We start from the raw sequence: 20,877 nt of genomic DNA, 5'->3' as shown, positions 1-20,877 counted from the left end.
GAGACGGAGACTGTGATTCCATCCGCCCAGCCCACCAGACAGTCCCGAGAAACGTGTGGGAACGCCTCCCTCCCGTCGTCCCAGCACTGGTGGCGGGGGTGGGAGGATGGAGAGGTCAGGGGCATCCTGGGCCACAGAGCAGGACCCCGTCGTTAGAAAAGGTCTGTCTGAAAAACGAGGTATGCGCAGGTGACAGCCACCTCTACGCAAAGGGCCAGACGGCAACTACCTTAGGTCTGGGGTTGCACGGCTGCGCTGTCCATCTGACGTGGGGATGGGAAGGGTTCTGTGTGTGAAGAATGAGCTATGTCCCGCAAATGCTGGAACAATCACCGTGAGACAAGACCAGCCTGGGCCACACAGTGAATTCAAGGTCAGCCTGAACCGCATAGCCACATGCTATCTCAAACAACAAAACCCAAAGAGAAAAGATTTTAAAGTGGTTAGAGGGATGGGCATATAGCTCAGAGGCACAAGTGCCTGAGGTCCCGAGTTCGATTCCTGGTACCAAAAAAAAAAAAAAAGTGGTTAGAAAAAGTAAGCATGACTGTAATTCTAGCTCCCTGGGAGGCTGAGGCAGGAGGATCACTGGTACCCACAGGTAAGATCAGCCTGGCAACACTGCAAAGCCCCACCTCAAAAATGGGAGGTAGAACACTTGGAATGCCAAAGGCATTGCCTTGTCCTTTAACCAGAACCAGCAGTCTTCAGGTCTAGCACGGCTGCGGTTTGCGGTTATTACACCTTTATCGGCACAGAGAGTGAGCAGTAGCCGCGTGTTGAATCTGCTCACGGCAGCTCTGAGAGCAACACAGCAGCCCCTTTCCCGGAGCCTCCGCATCCCAGTGCAGCAACAATTACGTCCTGATGTCTTCACAGCCACCGAGTATAACCAGTCACTGTTGGCTCACTCACGTGTAAGTGGCAGCTGTGGCCCTGTAAGTCCCTAGAGCGTGTGTGTGCGCGTGCATGTGTGTGCACGTGTGTCTTAGTGCATTTGCACAGGACAAAATGGAAATTATAAGATTTAAGTAGGGGCCAGTAGTGCATTCCTAGCACCCCAGCTACTGAGAAGGCAGGGGTAGGATCATGAGACCTAGGCCAGCTTGGGTAGCTCAGCAAGGCCCTGTCTCCCTCTCTAAACAAGTAAATGAAAAGGTCCACAGGGCTGGGATGTGTTCATATGTGTGGCCCCAGCATTGCAAAAATAAAAGGTTTATGGCATAGCCTCCGTACTGCTGTCAGCCAACGACCTTCTTTACCCCCTCTTGACAGTGTTACCTATGTGCCTCTAACAGGTGAGGGAGTAACGTTTCGGGAAGGTTTTCACAAAGGAAGATTGCCGTAGCCCTCCCTCCGCCAGTGCTCCCTGGATTGCCGGCTGCACGTAAGGTGGAGGTCGCACGTGGGCCAGCTTTTAGGGCGAAGTGAAATAAAAGTTTATTACGGGAAAGATACACAGACGCCAGCGGCAAGGACAGATGTCTGGCCCCCAGCACCCCTGTCTGCGGTTGCACCCCCTGTGTGGCCCACAGGCTCCCTGCCTGGTGTCCTCTGCCTGTCCCCTCCTCTGTCCCACCCCAACTCAAGTCCCTGCATGTCTGAGTCCACTCTGCAGCTCCTTGCTGTTTGTCCGGCCACCCCGCCTCTCTGAGTCTTCGCGTCTGTGTTTCCGCACACTCATCTCGGGAGTGGGCCACAAGGTGGTGTGCTTCCTGACACCGGACGGCAAAACTGTCCACCCGGCTCTGCCTCGCTTTCGGACACAGTGCCTGAGACCCCGGGCCAGAAGAGCCAGTCTTCTCAGACGCTAGGAGCTGGCGGGGGAGGGGGGGCCCCGGGCTACCTGTTGGGCCCCTTGCCAGGAAGCCCAGCTGACCTATGGCAGGAGAGAGGCTGCGGCCGTGGGGCAGCGGGCAGGGTCAGAGCTCCAGGTGGGCGCACGCAGCAGGCACCTGTCTAGCTGCTCCTGAGCCGAGGCCTTCCTCACAGACCATGGTCTGTGAGCAGGTGACGTACCCAAGCTCAGAGCAAGGAAGCGCTGCTGAAGAAACAGCCCTGCTGGAGGGCGCTCGGCGGCAGCTGTCTGCCCCCTGCAGGAGGCCCTGGTGGGACTCCAGGACTGGAAGCAGCAAGAGGAAGTGTCTCACGCTGAAACTCAAGGGCCAGCTGGGAAGGCGACACACGACAGACAGCACTGCAGACTGTGAGCTGAGGCTGCTCTCACCACCAGGCAGCCTCCGCCTGAGGTGAGATTTGACCGGTGACTGTGGAGCCCCACTGGACCAATCTGCCCAGTAAGGACGCAGGGAGATGCGGCTCAGCCCGGGCCACGGCCCCCACCCCCCGCCGTAGTCACAAGCGTGTTCTGTCGGACACCAGCCTGCGTGTGCCCGGGGCCAGGTCCCTTTCCCAGACGCCTCCTGTGGGAGACAGACTCCTCCTCTGAGCCGTCCCCACCAGGGCCCCGCCTGCAGGGACCTCCTCCTGCTACTGCTTTGCTCCCCTGACCTGAGGGTGAAAGAGACACAGTCACCCCGGCAGCCAGGGGGCTCTCGCCTCTAGGGCAGGGGAGCATGCCCCCCTTTAACCCCCAGACACAGGTACAAGCAATTAAAGTAACGGGAGACTATCTGCCTTGCCTTACCTATTAACCCACGCCCAGGTAAACGGTTTGACCTCAGCTGTGCAGCTTTCCCTAGACCTGCTCCATCCCTCATCCCTGCGGACGCCTTCCTCCTCATGCTCCTGCAGTGCTCGCCGGTGATCGCTGTGTCCTCTGTGTGTAAGTGTGACACGAAAAGGTAAAAGGGCAATGAGAGAGGAGGAGATGTGTGGCCGAGGGAAGGGCGGACATGGTTGAAATGGTCAAAGCAGGTTCCAAGCATGTGTGAGTCTGCCGGGATGAAACCCACCATCTGTATAAGTAATAAGCACTAGAAATATGTGTGAGTTGCCTCAGTTTCTCTCTCTTGGGAGCACTCACTCAGGGCAACTTGGGTTGGTGTCCACAGGCTGAGGTCACAGCCTGGGCCCAGAAGAAGCTGCTTTCTCTTTCCCTCTGAGGAAAGCCGTCCTAACACATCCCGAAGGAGGCGCTGTGAACACCACTGCAGAGCAGGCGGTGAGCGCTGGCGCAGGGACACAAGTGGCGCCTGACGCTGATGCGGACGCCACGAATGCACCTCAGACGCTCCGAGGGCCGAAGACTCAGGCGCCCCCACTGCCGGAAGCCAAGTGCATGAATATAACAGAAACGGCCTGTTTGCTGTCTTACTCTCTTAGCAGGAGGAATACGCTTTTAAGAGGGCTTGTCATGGATTCTTAGCCAGAAGAGCGGAACACTGGGTCCCACCGACACAGCCGTGACTTCTCTACTGTAAATTTTTACTTTAGCATAAATAGTAGCTGGCTGTGCGTCTCAGTACCTTTGCCTGAGGGACACAGGAAGCAGCCTGCGTGTTTACCTACTTCGTGCTAGGAGGACTCCGTACAATGAAAGGCAAGGTCTGTGCACGTGTGCAAGGGTGTCCAACCAGGATTTGCACTGACATTATGCTCCATCTAGCAGGTTTGGCGTATGTTTACCTGAGCATCGCAGAGGGTATAATACACACACCGCTCTTGGATTTGTTTTCTAAGAAGTTCTCTTTTGATTTTTCTGGTAGAAGTAGCCCAGTTCAGTACAACAGTGCATGAAAAAATCAGACTTGCAAGTTTTGGAGGAGGTCAAAAGTGAGTCATCAGGTTACTCATGCATGGATGATGAAGATGATCCATTACGGTAAATACATGTTTTCGTATCAGATGAGAAGTGGGGGTGGATGATGATGATGATGATGACTCTGATATCACCCATGTGAGCCAAAGCTCCTGGGACAGTGAAATGGAGCAAGAACTGATTGATACAGTCACAGGGAACGCAGGGCTTCCTGATTCAGATGACAAAGCAGCAATGTGAGCACATACTTGACTAGTGGAAGTGTTGCGAGAGCTATGTCCCAAAATGTAGTGAGGGTCTCAGCAGGGGTGAAACCTACTGGAATGCCAGCACTGCTGTTCGATGTTAGAAATCGTAATGGACAGAATGCTACAAGATGCTGTGAAATACCAAAGGCTGAGGTACAAGTAAAACATTGTGTGTGCACCAATAGTCATATTATATTTATTATGACACCTCACCAGCTGAACTGAGAGCATTCATGGGTCTGCCGTACTTAGCACCAATTTCTTCTGGTGATCACAGGAATGTAAAAGATTTATGGAAAAATAATGGGTCAAAATATGGCATAAAAATGTATGCCCTGTAGGTGAGAATACTGATTATGCTTCCAGTTTAGACATTTGTCCTGGAGCGCAGCCGCTGGGTCCTTCTTTGTATAATAAACATTGAATGGTGTTGCTCCCATCTCCCAAACAAATCAGAGTGTGACCGTCGACAATCGGTTTACTGATCTCGCATGGTGACCTTCACTGACAGAGCACAAGGTGACCAGCGCTGGAACTGTGCACAGGAACAAAGCAGAAATCCCAAATGAAGTGTTGCGGTTTCAAAACAGAGAGTTGTATAGTACAATTTTTGACTTTCAGGAAGATATAACATTGGCCGCATATATGCTAAAGAAAAGCAAACTGATACTGCTGATGTCAGCATTTCACCATGATGGAAATGCTGATAGGGAAACCTCGACAAAACGGAAGCCTGAGATTCAAACTTTCTACAACAACACCAAAGAAGGAGTAGATACTGTTGATGAGTTATATATGATGTCACTCTAAGCAAAAAGCATTGGCCAATGGTTGTGTTTTACTAGGCCCTAAACATGTGTGACATTAATAGTTTGATAGTTTACAAGGAAAAAATAACAAGTGCAAAATACCATGAAGAAATTTTCTTAGAGAATTGGGGCTGGAGTTCATAAGAGAACATTTCCAGCAGAGGAAAACCAAAATATTTCTGCCCAGGGAACGACACACAAAAATTGTGGAGTGCACTGGTGAGCCGACAGGTGAACAGGCAGGTGCAGCACCCCAAAGACCTACCACGGCAACAGGAAAACACAAAAGATGTCAGCTGAGTCCTACAAGAAAGGACAGGAAAACAAGACACAGGTGCTGTCAGTGTGAGTGATGCTTGTGTACGGAAGATGCAGTTTTCATGTGTGAAGACTGCCGTGGGTGCGACAGTTGAAGCAAAGATTTTTTTTTCCGCTACCAAGAATAGAACTCAGGACCTTGTGCTTGCCCGGCAGGCGCTGTGCCACTGAGCCCTATCCCTGGCCCAAAGATTATTTTTGTTGTAGAGTTCTATTGGTATTTTCATTGTAGTTCACATAGGTTTTTGTTTCTGATGCTGTTAGGTTTTGTAAGCAAGTACACAGCCGATGTGAAAATGTTGATGTCTATTCTAAGCACTCTTCACACAGTTGACATTTTCTTTTTGAGACAGTCTCTCATTTCCTGCCAAGTGCAGGCTGTACAACATAGGGGGAAGCTCCTGACAAAACAGGAAGAGAGGTGACAAGCATGGGCTGGCACATACCAGAGGAAAGCTGCGCACTTGAGCTGTCAGCGTAAGCGAGATGTGAGCGTGGGCCTGCAGTTGTCAGGCGTGAAGACAGCCTCGGGTGTGGCAGGCGAGGCAGATAGTTTCTGTGGTGGACTTCGTGTTTCCATTGTAGTTCACATTCTGATGTTAGCTTTTAGGTGTTGTAAGCAAGTACACAGCTTATGTGAGAGTGTTGATGTTTATTCTAAATGTGCAACACATAGTAAAAATTTAATACTTTTACTGATATTTTATGTTCCTGTTAAGGACATACTGCATAATATAATAAGAGCCTCCTGACAAAACAGCAAGAGCAGCGAGATGTCAGGTGTGTCCTGCAAAGGTCCAGGAAAGCAAAACACACATGCTGTCTAAGAAGTGTATGTGTGTGGAACGTGCATTGTCATGTGTGCAGACTGCTATAGGTGTGATAATTGAAGTGAAGGTTCCCTTTTTGTGGTGTGCAATTGGTATTTTCATTGTAGTTCATATAGAAATTTATTTCTATTGTTATTTTTTAGTCTTTGTATACCAAAAACCAGTTCACGTTGAAAATTCTGATGCTTTTTTATAAAAAATAAATATTAAAAATGCAGCACTTTATTTTTGTGATATTTTTTCCTGTTAAGCATGCATGGTTTAATATAATAAAACTCATAAAATTAAAACTAATAATCCATCAATAGAAATACTGTAAAGAATAAACATGGGTTTGACAGACCCATGTTTATGAGACTTTATGATAAAAAATGTGTTATGGTCCGTGGGCTAGATGCAGGGACTTTCAAAGTTTACAGGCAGGAAATTAGCTTTTTAAAAATGCTTACCAAATTCCTGGATGCTCCAGGCGGAAGCTGGAAAAACAGATTTAAAATAAAGTATTTTCTGGGGCCTCAGAGAGGGCCAGGGACAAACACAGCACGAGAGCCCAGTCCAGCCCAGCACCCAGAGGAGGAGACATCCTCCCCCACATGCTGGTACATGCTACAGCACAGGCACACATAACTACTGCTACACATCATGGCAATGTGTCTTCTACTGTAATAACTGTTAAAAAATTAAACACCATATCTTTGATCACATTGTGTGTGTAATCTTAGCTACTGACAGATGATGGGCAGAGACACAGGCAGACAGGTGTCTCAGCTGCGGTCAGCAGGCCCAAGGCCTGCGCTCTGGAACAGGTTGACCGTGAGTGAAGGACCTCAGCGTCAGCAGGGATGTAGCCCTGAGGACCAGAGAAGCCAGCTGAGCCGAGAGGCCTCCTATCACTGGAGGACAGCATGAGGGACTCAGGGAGCCTTCAAAGCAAAACAACTCTTGCCTTGAGAGGTTCTGCAATTGTGTAAGGCCAGAGGCTCCAACCCAAGTCCCAAGCTTGGCCAAGCAGAGCAGTTTGGGCTGCCGCTGGCAGTGGTCAGCACCAGGACCACGGGGCGGGGTGGACAGGCACCTGCTAGCATGGACCAGGAGGTGCCTTAGCAGGGACAGGCTGGGGCAGGCAGGCCACTTCTCTAAATGGCAGTGCTGGGTGGGGGTGAAGCTCAGCAGCAGGCTGGAGGCCCTGGGATTGACTCAGGCACCACAAGACAACAACGTGAGAAAAAACAAAACCAAGTACAGCCTCCAACCACACAGCCCCTCAGCAAATTAAGGTGATCAGTCTTGTTCTAGCTGCCTAGTAGAAGGGGTAGAAAAAACATCTAAAAAAATATCTACACTACAAGCTTTTCTTTCTTTCGCTCCTTTTTTTTGTGTGTTTTTTGTTGTTGTTGTTTTTGAGGGTTTTGCTATGCAGTTCAGCCCAGCCTTAAACACTACATAGTTCAGGCTGGCCTCAAACTCACAGCGATCCTCCTGCCTCAGCCTCCCAGTGCTGGGATTATAGGCATGCACCACCATGCCTGGCTTACAGGTTTTTCTACTGTACAGTAATTTCTGCATCTCATAAAAATGACTGACATGCCTGGAGATAGGACCGTTTATTTAAAACCAGAGAAAAAGTGGCAAATGTAAATAAATGATGCACATGTTGGAAGAGGCAGACAAGGAGTCACCTGGGATCAGAATGCTCAGGAAAATAGGGAAATGTGGCAGAAACTGTACGCAGCCGTCCCTAAAGGCTTCTGCTCCTGACAGCTGAGCTGGGCCAGGGCGGCGGTCCACTTGCAGCAAAGGAGAGCTCTGTACAAACCGCAAGGACTGCAGGTAGCGCACTTGTCTGTGAAGCCCCCGCCCACTGCAGTGGCAGCGGGCAGGCGACACTCGTGACTCATGAAAGTGTGACCCTGTGTGGCGACACTGCCCTCAGGTGTGGCTGGGGGCGCGGAAAGTGTTCCTTCTGCTGCTGGTGCCAGTGGCAGGCGAGGCTTCATGGAGCGCATGCTGGTGAGAACCCCAGTTCCCCAGCAAAGAGCACGGCCTCGAAGCTGGGTAGAAAGAAACCAGAGAGGAGCAGGAGCCAGGAGAGCGAGGAGGGGTGCGTCCACTCGGGTCTCCACACGCAGCTGCCCCGGGTCCACAGAGAAGCCCGAGTGCCACGGTGCTGTGCTGGACACTGGAAGCCGCCGCGTGTGAGTAATCACCACGCAGGAATTAGCAAACAAGGATCTTCAGGCTCGGTGCAAATCAGCTGCCAGTGAGTAAAGAGCCGTGGATGTCACAATGCAGTGGGCCGGAAAGAGTCCAGGTTCTTGTGTACCACAGGGAAAGAATCGCCAAGCGCACGCCTCACAATGTGTAGTAAGTAGCTACCGTTATGGAGGATCAGGGCAGCAGCAGGAACAGGGAGACGGGAAAGAGGGCAAAGGATAAAGGGCCACAGTAACCCCGGCTTCTGTACTTAGAGCGCTGCGTATGTGACCCACTGTTTCTTGCTGGCGTCAGCAATCTGTGTGACACTCCTAAGCCTCGGCCTGGGTCACGGTCATCATTATGGTGCTGTCCCGTTTGCAGTGGAACGAAGGGAAGGTAGTGACTGCTGAGTCACTTTGTTTCTAACTGTACTAGGTAACCTCGACAGAGAAAAAAGTGATTCTTGAAAAACAGCCGAGAAATTATGGCCAGGCGTGGTGCCACACACTTGTAATCCCAGCATTCGGGAGGCTGAGGTGGGAGGTTTAAGGCCAGCCTGGATGACAGAGCAAGTTTGGATGACACCGTGAGTTTAAGGGCAGCCTGGATGACAGAGCAAGACTGTCTAAAAAAAGGCAGAAAAAGTATTAAGAAAACTTGTAGCTGTCAGGGATAAGAAAGCTGAAGGAGTTTTCCATAGGTGAGGTCCCCAAAGAATCACACAGACAACAGCAGCAGGCAGCTGAGCAGAGCAAGAGCACTAGAGCCACCTGCGTCTTTCCGGTATAGCTCTTATACAGGTTGTCATCTCGCACTGACACTCTTACGTGCTAGCCACACGGGCACATGTGTGTTTGTTCACTGCTAAGTTATGGTTACATAACTGTATCTCGCTGTGCCCTTGAGCTAGACAGCAGGGCCACGTCCTCAGGTGTCCTTAGATGCCCTGGGCTATGAAGCAGTCTGAGTGGTTCCTCACATCCACCTGCTCAAAGGTCGGGGATGCATGAATGTAACGTTCTATGTGTGGCAGGGCACAAGCAGCTTCCTGTGCTGCACACAGCAAATCAAGAGTCTTGCAGTTTTGCAAAACCATATTCATTCGAGAATTTTATCCAACAGCAACATCAAAGCCTGACACGTAACATTCGAGGCCCGGGCCATATGTTGAGCAAGGGCTTTAATCTGGAGGGCTAGGTCAACGGTCCTTGCTCCTGGTCAGACCTGGTCAGACGCTATTCCTAGCCATCAACCATTGCAATGCCTGGTCAAGGCGTCTGCTAAATCATTTCCTGTCGAGAGGAGGGGCTTGTGTCCGGAACCCTGACACCCTGCATGGTCAGCTTTTCGGTCACACTCCCATACATCTCACCATAAGTCAGCACCCCACAAGGGACGGTGCCCTGTCTGCCGCTCCTGAGCTGCCCAGGCTGGCAGCAGAGTGTCGGCCGCCTCACGATGGCCCAGTTATCATGCACACACGTAGGGGCCTGCTTCATGCATCACGAGCAGTCACACTGTCCGCAGCTCTGCATCAGCTTGACCTGCCTGTTCCGGTTTCAAAAAAGAGTATTTCCACACTGGGCTGGACAGCAGCCACTGTCCGCTGCGGGGTTTGGTCATGGCTGGACCCAGCAGTGTATCCCGCATTAGCCAGAGGTGCCTCTTTCCCTTCTGCATTGGGACTAGGGGTCCAGTCCTGTAGTCCATCCTCCCAGACGGGCTCCTGGGCCGCGTGCATCACATGCCCCAACACCGCTGCCAGTTCAGCTGCCAACAGGCAAGCTAAGAAAGAGGCCACTATGTCCCCAAAGCATGAGAGTGGGGCCTGTGCCACCCCACTCCTGGGACGGGCTATCCACATCTGCAAGCACCCCTGACTGCCCCGTGAGTCCTCACAGGCAAGCAGAGCAGGGTACAGCGCTGCTGCTTCTCAGGGAACACCGGCTCCCAGCCCCTTCCCAGCTGTGACCAAAACCCAGCAGGAGATGCTGCTTCCCTGTCTTTGCCACAGGCCCCAGTCAAATCCAATATTATCCACACTTGTTAGGATGAATGGCAGGTTAAGGCCAATGACTCACAGTGCTTGTATTTAGGTAACTGTCCTTTTTCCAGCCCTAAAAAGCAGCTTCTGCTGTGTCTATCCAGCAAGGAGCTCTTTTTTTTTTTTTTTGAGACAGGGTCTGGCTGTGTAGTCCAGGCTGGTCTTGAACTTGTGGTGATCCTCCTGCTTCACCCTCAGGAGTGCTGGAAAACAAGGAGCTTCTGGTGTGTCTGTCCAGCCCTTTCTGGTGTGTCTGTGGTGCCCCTTTTGGTCATCTGGTATAAAGGGCACAGCAGGGTAGCTAGGTGCAGCACGTCTGCCAAAAACCTAGCAAGGGCACATCCTCCTATAACTGGCATACTGTCCTAGGTCTGGGATATGTTTGGATCGTACCAATGACAGCATTGGGAATTACTTTGATCTTACCCGACCAGATAACACCCAAGAATTTGACAGACAAGCCAGGTCCCTGGACCTTTGTCCATGGCCCACCCTCAACCCAGCAAAGCTTTTGCATTCGGTACACTGGTGGCTTTCAAATCTGCAAGAGGTTTACATAGGATCATCAATATAATGCAACAGTGACGCAGGGTGTGGCTTGGCCCAGGACACCAGCCGTGACACGAAGTTGGGCTATGCAAATGGCCCTGCAGCAACTGCCTGCCCTCCCGGGTGAGGCACATTGGCCCTGCCTGCCAGTGCCAGGGCGAGATGTCCGTCAAGTCTGCAATATCAGTCATTTCCCAGACCCTGTCCGGCTTCCTTACGGGCCAGGCGGAAGCGCTCTGTGCAGGGCCATCACCCCTGCTTTTTCCAAATTCAGGCAGTCTGTCCCATTGTGTCGCGGCCTCCAGGCACTGTCGTGTGGGCGCCAGCGGTGTGCAGTGTGGACGTCCTCAGACCACGGCTTCACCAGGCGCGTACGCAAGCCCAGCTCCCTGGCGTGGGGTCGCGCCGAGCACCGGCCGGCACACGCACCCCGGTCGTACTTGGCAGAGAAACACATCCTCAGCGCGCTCGTCCGCACGCCGGCCCCTAGGTCGCCCGCGTTTACCACCGGAGGGGAGCACAAGCCCTAAGTCTCCCTCGCAGGCTCAGCGACCGGCAGCTCGGCTCGAGCCCAGGGACCCACCAGCTCTGCAGCCGCGAGACCCTGGGGCTCGTTCAGCGCCACTAGCGGGCCTCGGATTCACCGCATCAGGGTGCCGCCCGAGCGCAGCGGCTGCGTTTGCACCCGGGCGTCGCCGCCGGCATCCTGAGCGCCCCGCGCCCCCTGCCGGCCGAGCCCAGCACTGCACCGGCCGTCCTCTGTCAGGTGCTGGGCCACCCGCGCAGCTGCCAGCCAGGTGGCTCTGCACACGGAACGCCAAACAGTACGCTGGGAGCAGCGCTCTCCTGCCCTATGCGAGGCTTTGGGGTGAAGTCCATGTCAGCTGGGCATGGTGGGCCACGCCTGTAATCCCAGAAGTCTGGAGGCTGAGGCAGGAGGATGGTAAGTTTGAGACCAGAGGAGGCAACTTAAGGGCACCCTGTCTTAAAATTTAAAAAAATAAGGGTGGAGGGTGTGCTGGGGATGTAGCCCAACGCAAAGGTCCTGGGTTCAATGCCCAGGGCAGCAAAAATAAACAATCAAGTAATTTTTAAAAGAAATTAAAATCACTGTCTAAGGTTTTATTTGAAAGTAGAAAATGAACAAAGTAGAAGGAAAAGAGAATACAGATCGGACAAGGCAGACAGCAAGTGTGCAAACAGAAAGCGCACGCAATCAAAAGTCAGTTCCTGGACGACTTCTCGGCAAAATCAGGCTGCATTACCAAGAAAAAGAGGAGGTAAACGACCAGAATCAGGAAGAAAAGGCGAGGGGCCGGGGATAGAGCTCAGCGGCACAGCGCCTGCCTGGGCTGTGCACAGAGGGAAGACAAAGCAGGGGAGAAGAGACGGTCTGACACACGTGTGTGCCCGTGCACACACACAGTCGCGTTTTTTTCTTTTTGAGACAGGGCCTATCTTGCCCAGGCTGGTCCTGAGGTCTTGAGCTCAAGCAAGCCTCCTGCCTCAGCCTCCTGAGTAGCTAGGACTTCAGGTGCATGCCACTGTGCTCAAAATTATATACATTATCTTTCAGGTATACTGAAAGTATTCCAGAGTGCTTCGGGCAGGTGTCCAATACACTTGATAGTTAAACTGGGCAGCCTGTAATCCCAGCACTTGGGAAGTCGGGTCAGGAGAATCATGAGTCCAGAGCCAGCCCAGGCTACAGAGTGACACCATCTAAAAAACTAGCAAATTGAGTCTAGCAATATAAAAAACGAATACAGAGCAACCAATGGGGTTTATTCCACGAGTGTAAGATTGATTTAACAACTAAAAAAGAGTGCATGAAATTCACCTTGTCAGTAGAATAAAAGAGAAAAAAACATCTCATGGTCAGGAAATGACTGGAGCTGTGACAAAATTCAGTTCTCACTCACGATAAGAACTCCTTGCAAACCAAAAGCAGAAGGCAACTTCCTCCACTTGGTAAACGGTATGACGGGGGCGGGGCTCAGTGGTCGGGCTTGCATTGAGCATGCGTGAGGCAGGGCTCAGCCCCCACCCCATCACTGAGAGGGGAAAGCACCTGTGAAATATCTATAATTGTCGCCAGACTCACTGATGAGAAACTGAAAATAACTTTCTTGACATGGGTCTTGCTAGGTTGCCCAAGCTGGCCATGAACTCAATCCCCCTGCCTCGGCTTCCTGAGTAGCTGGGATCACAGACACACTCCCCCACAATGCCTGGCTAGAAACGGAATTTTTGTTGTTGTTATTTTTTGAGACAGGGCTTCATATGTAGTCCAGGCTGGCCTCAAACTCACAATCCTCCTGCCTCCGTTTCCCAAGTGTTGGGATTTGTAGGCGTGAGCCACCATACTTTTTAGATCAGGGAAAGGGCACAGGAATAAGGTTCCACTACTTCTATCAACACTCCCTACGTCTCGTCACGGTAATAAAGGAAGAAAAAAGAAATAAAAGGCATACAGATTGGGAAGGAAGAAGCCAAACTGTATTTGAAAACGTTTAAAATCTTGAAGAATCCACTGAAAGCCATCACTATTAGTAAAAACATTTAATTTAGTGTGGTCGCGGGACTCACAGATGTCTCTAAATTAACATCTCAAGGGAGGAAGGGCTGGGGATTTAGCTCAGCGGCAAAAGCGCCTGCCTGGCAAGCGCAAGTTCGTGAGTTCGGTTCCTGGTACCAGAGAAAAACCAAAAAAAAAAAAAAGGGAGGAATTTGTAGCCTTAAAACACAAAAATTAACCGGGCGTGGTAGCGCTAGCCTGTAATCCCAGTAATCAGGAGGTTAAGGCAGGAGGATCACGGTGAGTTTGAGGCCAGCCTGGGCTACAGAGCCAGACTCTGTCAAAAAAACAAACAAAAACTCCCAAATAATAGAGAAGAGGAAAGTCGAGGCTGATGGTATAATTCAGTGGTAAGCACTTGCCTAGCCTGAGTGACACACCAGGTTCCATCTCCAGAACCACACACAAAAAAAATACAAAAATAAGGAAAGAGAAGGCAGGTGTGAAAGGCTCAGGCCCAAGTTTCCATCTTGAAATAGTCACCAAGTGAAACTGAAAGAAAGCAAGAGGGGGGAGAAGACCAAAATACATGAAATACAAAACAACGAAGAAAAAGAAAACCAAGCTTTTTAAAAAAAGGTTCATAAAATTGATAAACATATAAAATTAATCAGGAAAAAACTGAAGAGGCGGAAAGACTGCTGTGAGTTCAAGGACAGTCTGGGCTACATAGCAAGCCCCTGTCTCAAAGAAACAAACGAAAAAAGAAATTATAAATATCAGGGAAGGGGCTGGAGGGGCATCTGTGGGGCAGAGCACTGGCCAGGCCCATCAGGACCCTGGATTCCCCAGCCCTGCAGAAAAACAGAATGAAGACCAGCAGGAGAGGGGCTGGGGATTTAGCTCAGCGGCAAAAAGCGCCTGCCTGGCAAGCGCAAGGTCGTGAGTTCGGTTCCCGGTACCGGAATAACCCCTCTGGGTTATTAAACATGAGGAAGGGCAGCAAACTTCACACCAGCATTTGGAGGCTTAGACAAAACGGGAAAACTGCTGAAAAGCACAACCTATCTAGACCTTCCTCAAAGAGTAAACATCTTTCCAGCCACGGCCTCGATCCCACTGCCGCCGCAAGGTTGATGCCCAGGAAGAACTGGATCGCCGTTTATGAACTCCCTTTTAAGGAGAGGGTGCTGGTGGCCAGGAAGGACGTCCACATGCCTAAGCACCCAGGGCTGGCAGACAAAAATGTGCCCAGCCCTCACGTCATGAAAGCCATGCACTCTCTCAAGTCCTGAGGCTACATGAAGGAAGTTTGCCTGGAGACACTTCCTCTGGTACCTCACCAACGAGGGCATCCAGCATCTCCGAGACTACCGCCACCTGCTCCCTGAGAGTGTGCCTGCCACCCTGCGCTGCAGCCAGCCGGAGACTGGCTGACCCTGGTTCAAAGGTGTGTGTGTGGGGAGCCAACAGAGACACCTGCAGACGCAGCGCCGTGCCCTCTGGGGTCCACAAGAAGGCCGAGGCCACGGCTGGGCAGCCACTGAATTCGTTTAGAGGCAAATTTGGTCGTGGATGTGGTCAGCCACCTCAGTGAAGTCGGAGGACTTTATTTTCTGTTGAATGACTGTGTAGCCAGAAAAACAAAAAAAGAAGTAAAAATCTGAGTGGTTTTAAACTTTCACATACAAAAAATTCCAGGTGTGCATAAGCCCATCAGGGAATTCTCCCAAATATTTAATGAAAACATAATATGGTACCTACCTTATGCAGTGCCCTCCAGAGAATAGAAAGAGAAGCTTTTCACTTCATTTAAAAACTTTTTTTCTGTTTTTTGAGGACAGGACACCCCCGTAATGTGTTCAGGCTGGCTCTGACTTCAATGTGTAAACCAAGCTGGCCTTCAACTCATGGCTAGCCCCTGCCTCAGCCTCCCAAGTGCTGGGACCACAAGTGTACATACACCACCATGCCCGGCTTTCTTCATTTTATGAAGCTGATTTAACCTTGTCAGCCAGTGTGACAAAGTCCTTACAAGAACGTAAATCTCATGAACATGTGTAAAGAGCCGAACAAAATGCTGTAAGTGAAACCCAGTGATAAAGATAACATACACATCTGTGTCTGGAACCCCTAAGGCCACATCTAGTTTCAGGGATTCGCTAGGAGCATTCACAGGACCCCACTAGAGGTGAAGCCACGGCTGTGACCCCTGATAGCCAGCCAGCAGGAGACTTCAGACCCAGCAGGGCCACAGCCCCAGTCCGGAGGAAGCCAGGCACCAGCTCCCCAAGGGCCTCTCTCTCCCGGCACCCCCACAGGATGCAGTGCTTCCTCCAGCACCGGGTCCTGACCGCACAGGAGGCGCCCGCAGCTGACCCCGGGCCCAGCACTGGGACCTTCTGCCACCATGCCAGGCTCCCGCAGGACAGCGGGCACTCTGCAGCCTCCACACTCTTCTCAAAGGAGGAACGGGCCTGCGTGGGTGGGTGGGAACCCTTCAAACTCCAAGTTCTCCCACGCCAGCCAGCGGGGCACTTTCCCGGGGGAGCAGAACCAGGCTTGCCAATTTAACTCTTTCCTGCACAATATCACAGCCACACAGGTCTATTTCCTCGAAGCCCAGGTTGGTTACGCCCTTGGGGAAAAAAGTGTCATTCATCACATCAGCAGGTAAAAGGCAACACTGGGATGGAGTTCCCACCAGACTCAGAGAAAGCCCTTGAAATGCAGAAGCTGGGTATTGTGGTACACAGTATGATTCCAGCTACGCAGGAGTCTGAGGCAGGAGGACTGAAAGTTTAAGCCAGCCTGGGCAACTTACTGAGACCCTATCATAAAATAAAAAGTAAAACGGGCTGGGATGTAGCTCAGCGGCAGGGTGCTTGCCTAGCACGAACAAGGCCCAGGGCTCAATCTCTAGTCCCACCACCAAAGAAGGGGCTAAGAAGCAAAACTGCCTTCCCTTGCAGACGACGCTGGATGCTGGTAGAACGCGTCGGGTGTCTACTAACGCCTAGCAGACGCAGCTCGTGGGGTGGAGGTGGCCGGGGGGCGCGGCCTGGACCCAGAGCTCAGGTCAAGGTGAGGCGCGCAGTCCCGCTCCCTCGAGCAAGGGGCTCGGCTTTATTTAACGCTTGCTCAAGGGGCTGAGCCGAAACCCTCCGTGTGGTCCGCCACGCAGGCTCAGTGTCCCTCCTAGGTCGTGGGGCGAGGGGACCAGGCCCAGGGGGCGGCGGTGCCTGCTGTCTGCCGAGCTGTGGGCGACTCCGCCCCACCGTCCACTTGGGCCCCTCGGGGTGGCGGCGAGCGCAGGGCACTTTGGAAAAGAGGCCGCGGGCCTTAGGGTTTCCGCGGCAACGAGCTACCTTTTCATTACAGCACAAAAGCAGCCACAGACCGCGCGTACACGCGTGGGCGTGCCGGCGTCGCCCTAAACCTGTGGTCCACAGAACCCAGGCGCGGCGGGCGGACCCAGCCTAACGTTCCCGTGCAGTGGGAGTGGGAGGGGTGCAGGATGCGAGCTCTCCGCACCCTGCCCTCGCTCTGCGGACCCTGAATGGAGCTCAGGCTCCGGGGCCGCGCGTCCCGGCCTCGGCCCAGCCCGCCCGGCGGCGGGTGGGTCGGCGGCTCTCCGGCGCGGCCGCCCTTCCCTGCGCCCGCCCACAGCGCCGCCCGCGTCGGAAAGGCTGGGTCCTCCGGGCCGCGCGGACATCCGCCGACGCCGTGTGGCTCGAGCCCCGAGTCCGTGCTGACCCTTCCGCTGATCCTCAAACGCTTCCTGGAAAAGACAGCGTGGGGCTAAGGCCGGTCCCCTGCCCAACGCCCTGACCCCGGATCCAGGGTCCGCAGGGCCACACCACGGGACCGCGACAGGTTACCGCACACCTGACACCGCCCGCGGCGGGCTCTCCTTCCGCGCATGCGCGGCGGCCCATCGAGTGCGGCGAGCGGGCAGAGGGGCCGGCCCTGGCCGCTCCGTCCCTGCTTCCGGTGGCGCCTCGCTGCTCCAGCCGCGGACGCAGTTTCCATGGGGACTGAAGATGGCGCCGCGAGGTGAGGTTCCGGAGGTGTGTGAGTCCTGGTCCCCGTCCCGTGGGCACAGTCAGCCTTCCACTCCTTCTAGCCCAGACGTCGGCCGAAAGCCCCCATTTTCAGGCGTCAGGGACGTCGCTCCCCGTGTGTGCCGGGCGGGGACCCATGCCGGGAGGTCTGGCTATGCGGGCTGAAGCACTGTCCCCAGTACCCTCAGCCCGGGCTGTCCTCGCTGGCTCAGCGAGCAGCTAGGTGCCGCGAACAAGCCGGTGTCGGTCTCCGAGCCATTTGCCCTCCCACATGGTGACTGGCGGGTTCGATCTTTGGGTGCCTTTCAGCTGGGATGACTGCCGAGTTAGCTCCTGACTGTGTCCCCGGAAGCCAAAAGTATGTTCCTGGGAAAGGAGCGGGGAGGCAGGCCCCTCGCACTATACCCCTTAGCCCTGCTACCTCAGCAACCAGAAGCATCCCGGAGGGCGCAGCCCCTCGTTGCGACCTCCTTTTCTTCAGGTTAGACACATGGCCATACAAGGAGCAGAGCTCGCGCTGCCCCCCACCCCCCACCCTCTGGCTCCTTTCAGGTAAACGGCTGTCCTCCACGCCCCTGGAAATCCTGTTCTTCCTGAACGGCTGGTATTATGCTACCTACTTCTTGCTGGAACTCTTCATATTCCTGTATAAAGGTAAGGCTGGGGTTGACTGACCTTTCCCACTTCAGCCCAGAGCCAGCCCACCAAGAGCCACTTTGTTCTCCAGCCTTCTCTGCACTCCCTCCCCCGTGAGGTCTCTCCATCAATGGCTTCATTGACAATGGCTCAGTAGGAAGGCTCTCAGCAAGACTGGAGCTGGGGAAACGTAGCCTTCTGCATCCTGACTCCTCCTCACTTCTGTGCTGAGCTCCACTTCCGCCACTGGTGACCCTCAGAAGGCACTGTCTGGGCTTTGCATCCCTGGACCCAGATCAGTGGGCAGCAGAGTCCCCACAGGCTGCCTGCTCCACAAAATGCTACTGCGTGTGCCCCCTGCCCTAGTGTGTGCAGTGCTGGTGGCATCGTCCGAAGGCGCCTCCCTTTGTCTTGCTAGGTCTGCTGCTGCCCTACCCAGTGGCCAACCTGGTACTGGATGTGGTGATGCTCCTGCTGTATCTTGGAATTGAAGTAATCAGACTGTTCTTTGGTGAGTGTTGTCCAGAGAATATTTCCATTCCTTAGGAGACTGTAACTTGATTCACAAGACACAGTACATGACCTAGGCTCACCAGTGAGAGATCGGGTCAGGCAGTATATCCATTACTTCCCAGCTGAAGCTTCAAATTTTGGGTCAGTGTTGCTTTGCAAGGCATGGGCAAGAGCTGGGCAGTAGCTTGGGCTCTTAGACAATTCCTTCTCAAGGCTGCCTTGCCACGAGAGCACCTGCTTCCTCGTGTTCTTGCTGGTCAGCTGGGAGAAGAGTTTCCAGGGTGACTGTGTCTGGGACAGAACATGCCTGCCCAGCACTGAGATCCCCTCTGCCTCTCTGACTAAGGATCTCTTTAGCACAGAAAATACACCACTAAACCCTTTCCAGTTAGAATATTGCATCTTTGAAAGTAGTGTTAATGTACACATAGTACAAACTTGCAACACATACAAAAAGGATAAAGATGACTCACATAAATTACCTAAGGAAAAAGACAATTTTAAAATTGTGTGAGGGACACTAATAGACTGTCCACATAAGAGTAAAGGACCAAATTGTGAAACAGGAAGGAGGGGAAAAGTTAAAAAAATAAGAAAAGAAGGAAAAACTGGTAACAAAGCTTTTGTTGTGGGCCAGGGATTTAGCTCAGTGGAGCAGTGCCTGCCTGGCAAGCATGAGATCCTGAGTTCCATTCCCAGTACCAAAACAAAACAAAACAAAACAGAACAAAACAAAAACAAGCTTTTGTAAATAAGGATGGGAGGAGAGGTTGAAGGGAGAGGAAGGGAATGGGGAAAAAAATCAAATCATATCATGTACAGGTACAAAATCCCTATGGCGAATGTGATCACTATGTGTATCTAAAATGTACCAATAAAATCTGATTTAAAAAAGAGTGAAGGACCGATAAACTAGATAAGATACCCTAACTTAGTAATAAAAACTGAAACAATAAGGCACCATTTTTTTCACCCATTAGCTTGGTAACGGCAGATTTACAATAGCCACCACTAGAGAGGGCCTGGGGAACAGCTACTGTGAATGCTTTTGTGTATACAAATATTTTTTTATATTTTCTAAGATTTTTTTTTTTTTTTTTTGGTTTTTCTCTGGTACCAGGAACCGAACTCATGACCTTGCGCTTGCCAGGCAGGCGCTTTTGCCGCTGAGCTAAATTCCCAGCCCCTTATTTTCTAAGATTATTCTCGGTACTAGTTGAAAGTTTTCATGAGTATATCTATATTTACATTTTTGTGGGGAGCCAGGCTGGGAGTAGTTTCTGTGCAGTAAATGACCCCAATCCCACAACCCCCACAAGCCTAGGCAAATTCCCCCCGTGGTTTTTCTCTGCTCACTGTCAGTCATATCCCACCCAGCCTTTTGCTGAGGCCATGGAAAGAGGCCAGTTGGAGGTGACTGGCTGTGTCTGACAGGTACAAAAGGAAACCTCTGTCAGCGGAAGATGCCACTTGGCATCAGTGTGGCCCTGACCTTCCCATCTGCCATGATGGCCACCTATTACCTGTTGCTGCAGACCTACGTGCTCCGCCTGGAGGCCATCATGAACGGCATCCTGCTCTTCTTCTGTGGCTCAGAGCTGCTGCTGGAGGTGCTCACCCTAGCTGCTTTCTCCAGGTCTGTGATTTGGGCTGGGCCTCCATGAGGGGGATATCTTGCTTTGGGAGGGTGGGCTAGATGCCTGCCTGTCCTGATTCCAGCAGTAGAATGTTTCTTCTAGGGAAGATACTCTTCTGATTCTTTGGACCAAGAAACTCTGAATATGAATAGTTTGGGCCAGCTGCACTTGCTCACCCATCTTTAACATTCTCTTTCTTTCTTTCTTTCTTTCTTTCTGCCATCAGTGTGGACAAGATTTAAAGCGCAAAAATTTCAGCCCACAGCCCATCAGGCCAACACACACTGCAGCACTTTAGCCCCAGCCCTGAGATGCACTGCATCATGTTGGCCTGGGAAAGGTCACGCAGGTTTTCATCAGCACGGACACCTGGGAACCCAGCCCAGTGAGGCCAGTGTACACCATCTTCTAGACCAGGACCATCAGCTGGTAGGCTCTTCTACTCCACTAGAGGGGCAGGCTAGCCCCACTCTGGCCTTTGTCCAACAATTCCTAGCAGACCTCAAGTCCTCTTTGATCGCCATAGCCAGAACATCTTTTGTGGATCATCAAGGCTCCCGTACGTGCCATGCCACACCTGGGAGTCCTGCACATACCCAGAGAGCATCAGGGTGGTGTGGGGGATGTGACAGACCCCTCACCATTCCTCCAGGAGGCTGACCTCCGGGACATTTGTAGTAGTGCATAGTGTTATTTTTCTACTTTGATCATGAAGCAAACTTTTATAATAAATACGTATTTTCCATTTGGGAGTGTTAGCATTTCCTTACAGCACCTGTCCCTAGAATCTCATC

General features: G+C 52.2%; 2 protein-coding genes, 1 long non-coding RNA gene and 1 pseudogene across 5 annotated transcripts; all 4 read left to right on the top strand.

Annotated features, from left to right (window-relative positions):
• Positions 1-482: 482 nt before the first annotated feature.
• On the top strand, positions 483-5,225 carry LOC102015334. The gene is made up of 3 exons (XR_264437.2): positions 483-917; positions 1,299-2,249; positions 2,666-5,225. It is a non-coding gene; the product is annotated as an uncharacterized LOC102015334 (long non-coding RNA).
• Positions 5,226-7,475: 2,250 nt separating this feature from the next.
• On the top strand, positions 7,476-17,091 carry LOC106147008 (translation initiation factor IF-2-like). The gene is made up of 2 exons (XM_013506471.1): positions 7,476-11,658; positions 16,206-17,091. The coding sequence occupies exons 1-2, from the start codon at positions 10,878-10,880 to the stop codon at positions 16,223-16,225; spliced, it is 801 nt and encodes a 266-aa protein (XP_013361925.1). The 5' UTR covers positions 7,476-10,877; the 3' UTR covers positions 16,226-17,091.
• On the top strand, positions 13,540-15,148 carry LOC102015037 (annotated as a pseudogene).
• Positions 17,086-20,830, top strand: Tmem216 (transmembrane protein 216). 3 transcript variants are annotated; one of them, XM_005408155.2, is made up of 5 exons: positions 17,086-17,289; positions 17,850-17,951; positions 18,352-18,444; positions 19,881-20,082; positions 20,310-20,830. In XM_005408155.2, exons 1-5 carry the CDS (start codon positions 17,277-17,279, stop codon positions 20,323-20,325), a joined length of 426 nt encoding a protein of 141 aa, XP_005408212.1. In that variant the 5' UTR covers positions 17,086-17,276; the 3' UTR covers positions 20,326-20,830. The 3 variants fall into 3 exon arrangements, with proteins under 3 accessions (XP_005408212.1, XP_005408210.1, XP_005408211.1); XM_005408153.2 differs by having other exon boundaries at positions 17,214-17,303; XM_005408154.2 differs by lacking the exon at positions 17,086-17,289 and adding an exon at positions 17,310-17,655.
• Positions 20,831-20,877: the final 47 nt, after the last annotated feature.

This window comes from Chinchilla lanigera, unplaced genomic scaffold, assembly GCF_000276665.1.
Source record: "Chinchilla lanigera isolate Chin_1 unplaced genomic scaffold, ChiLan1.0 scaffold00110, whole genome shotgun sequence".
Classification (NCBI taxonomy): domain Eukaryota; kingdom Metazoa; phylum Chordata; class Mammalia; order Rodentia; family Chinchillidae; genus Chinchilla; species Chinchilla lanigera.
This window is presented reverse-complemented; position numbering and strand designations above follow the sequence as displayed.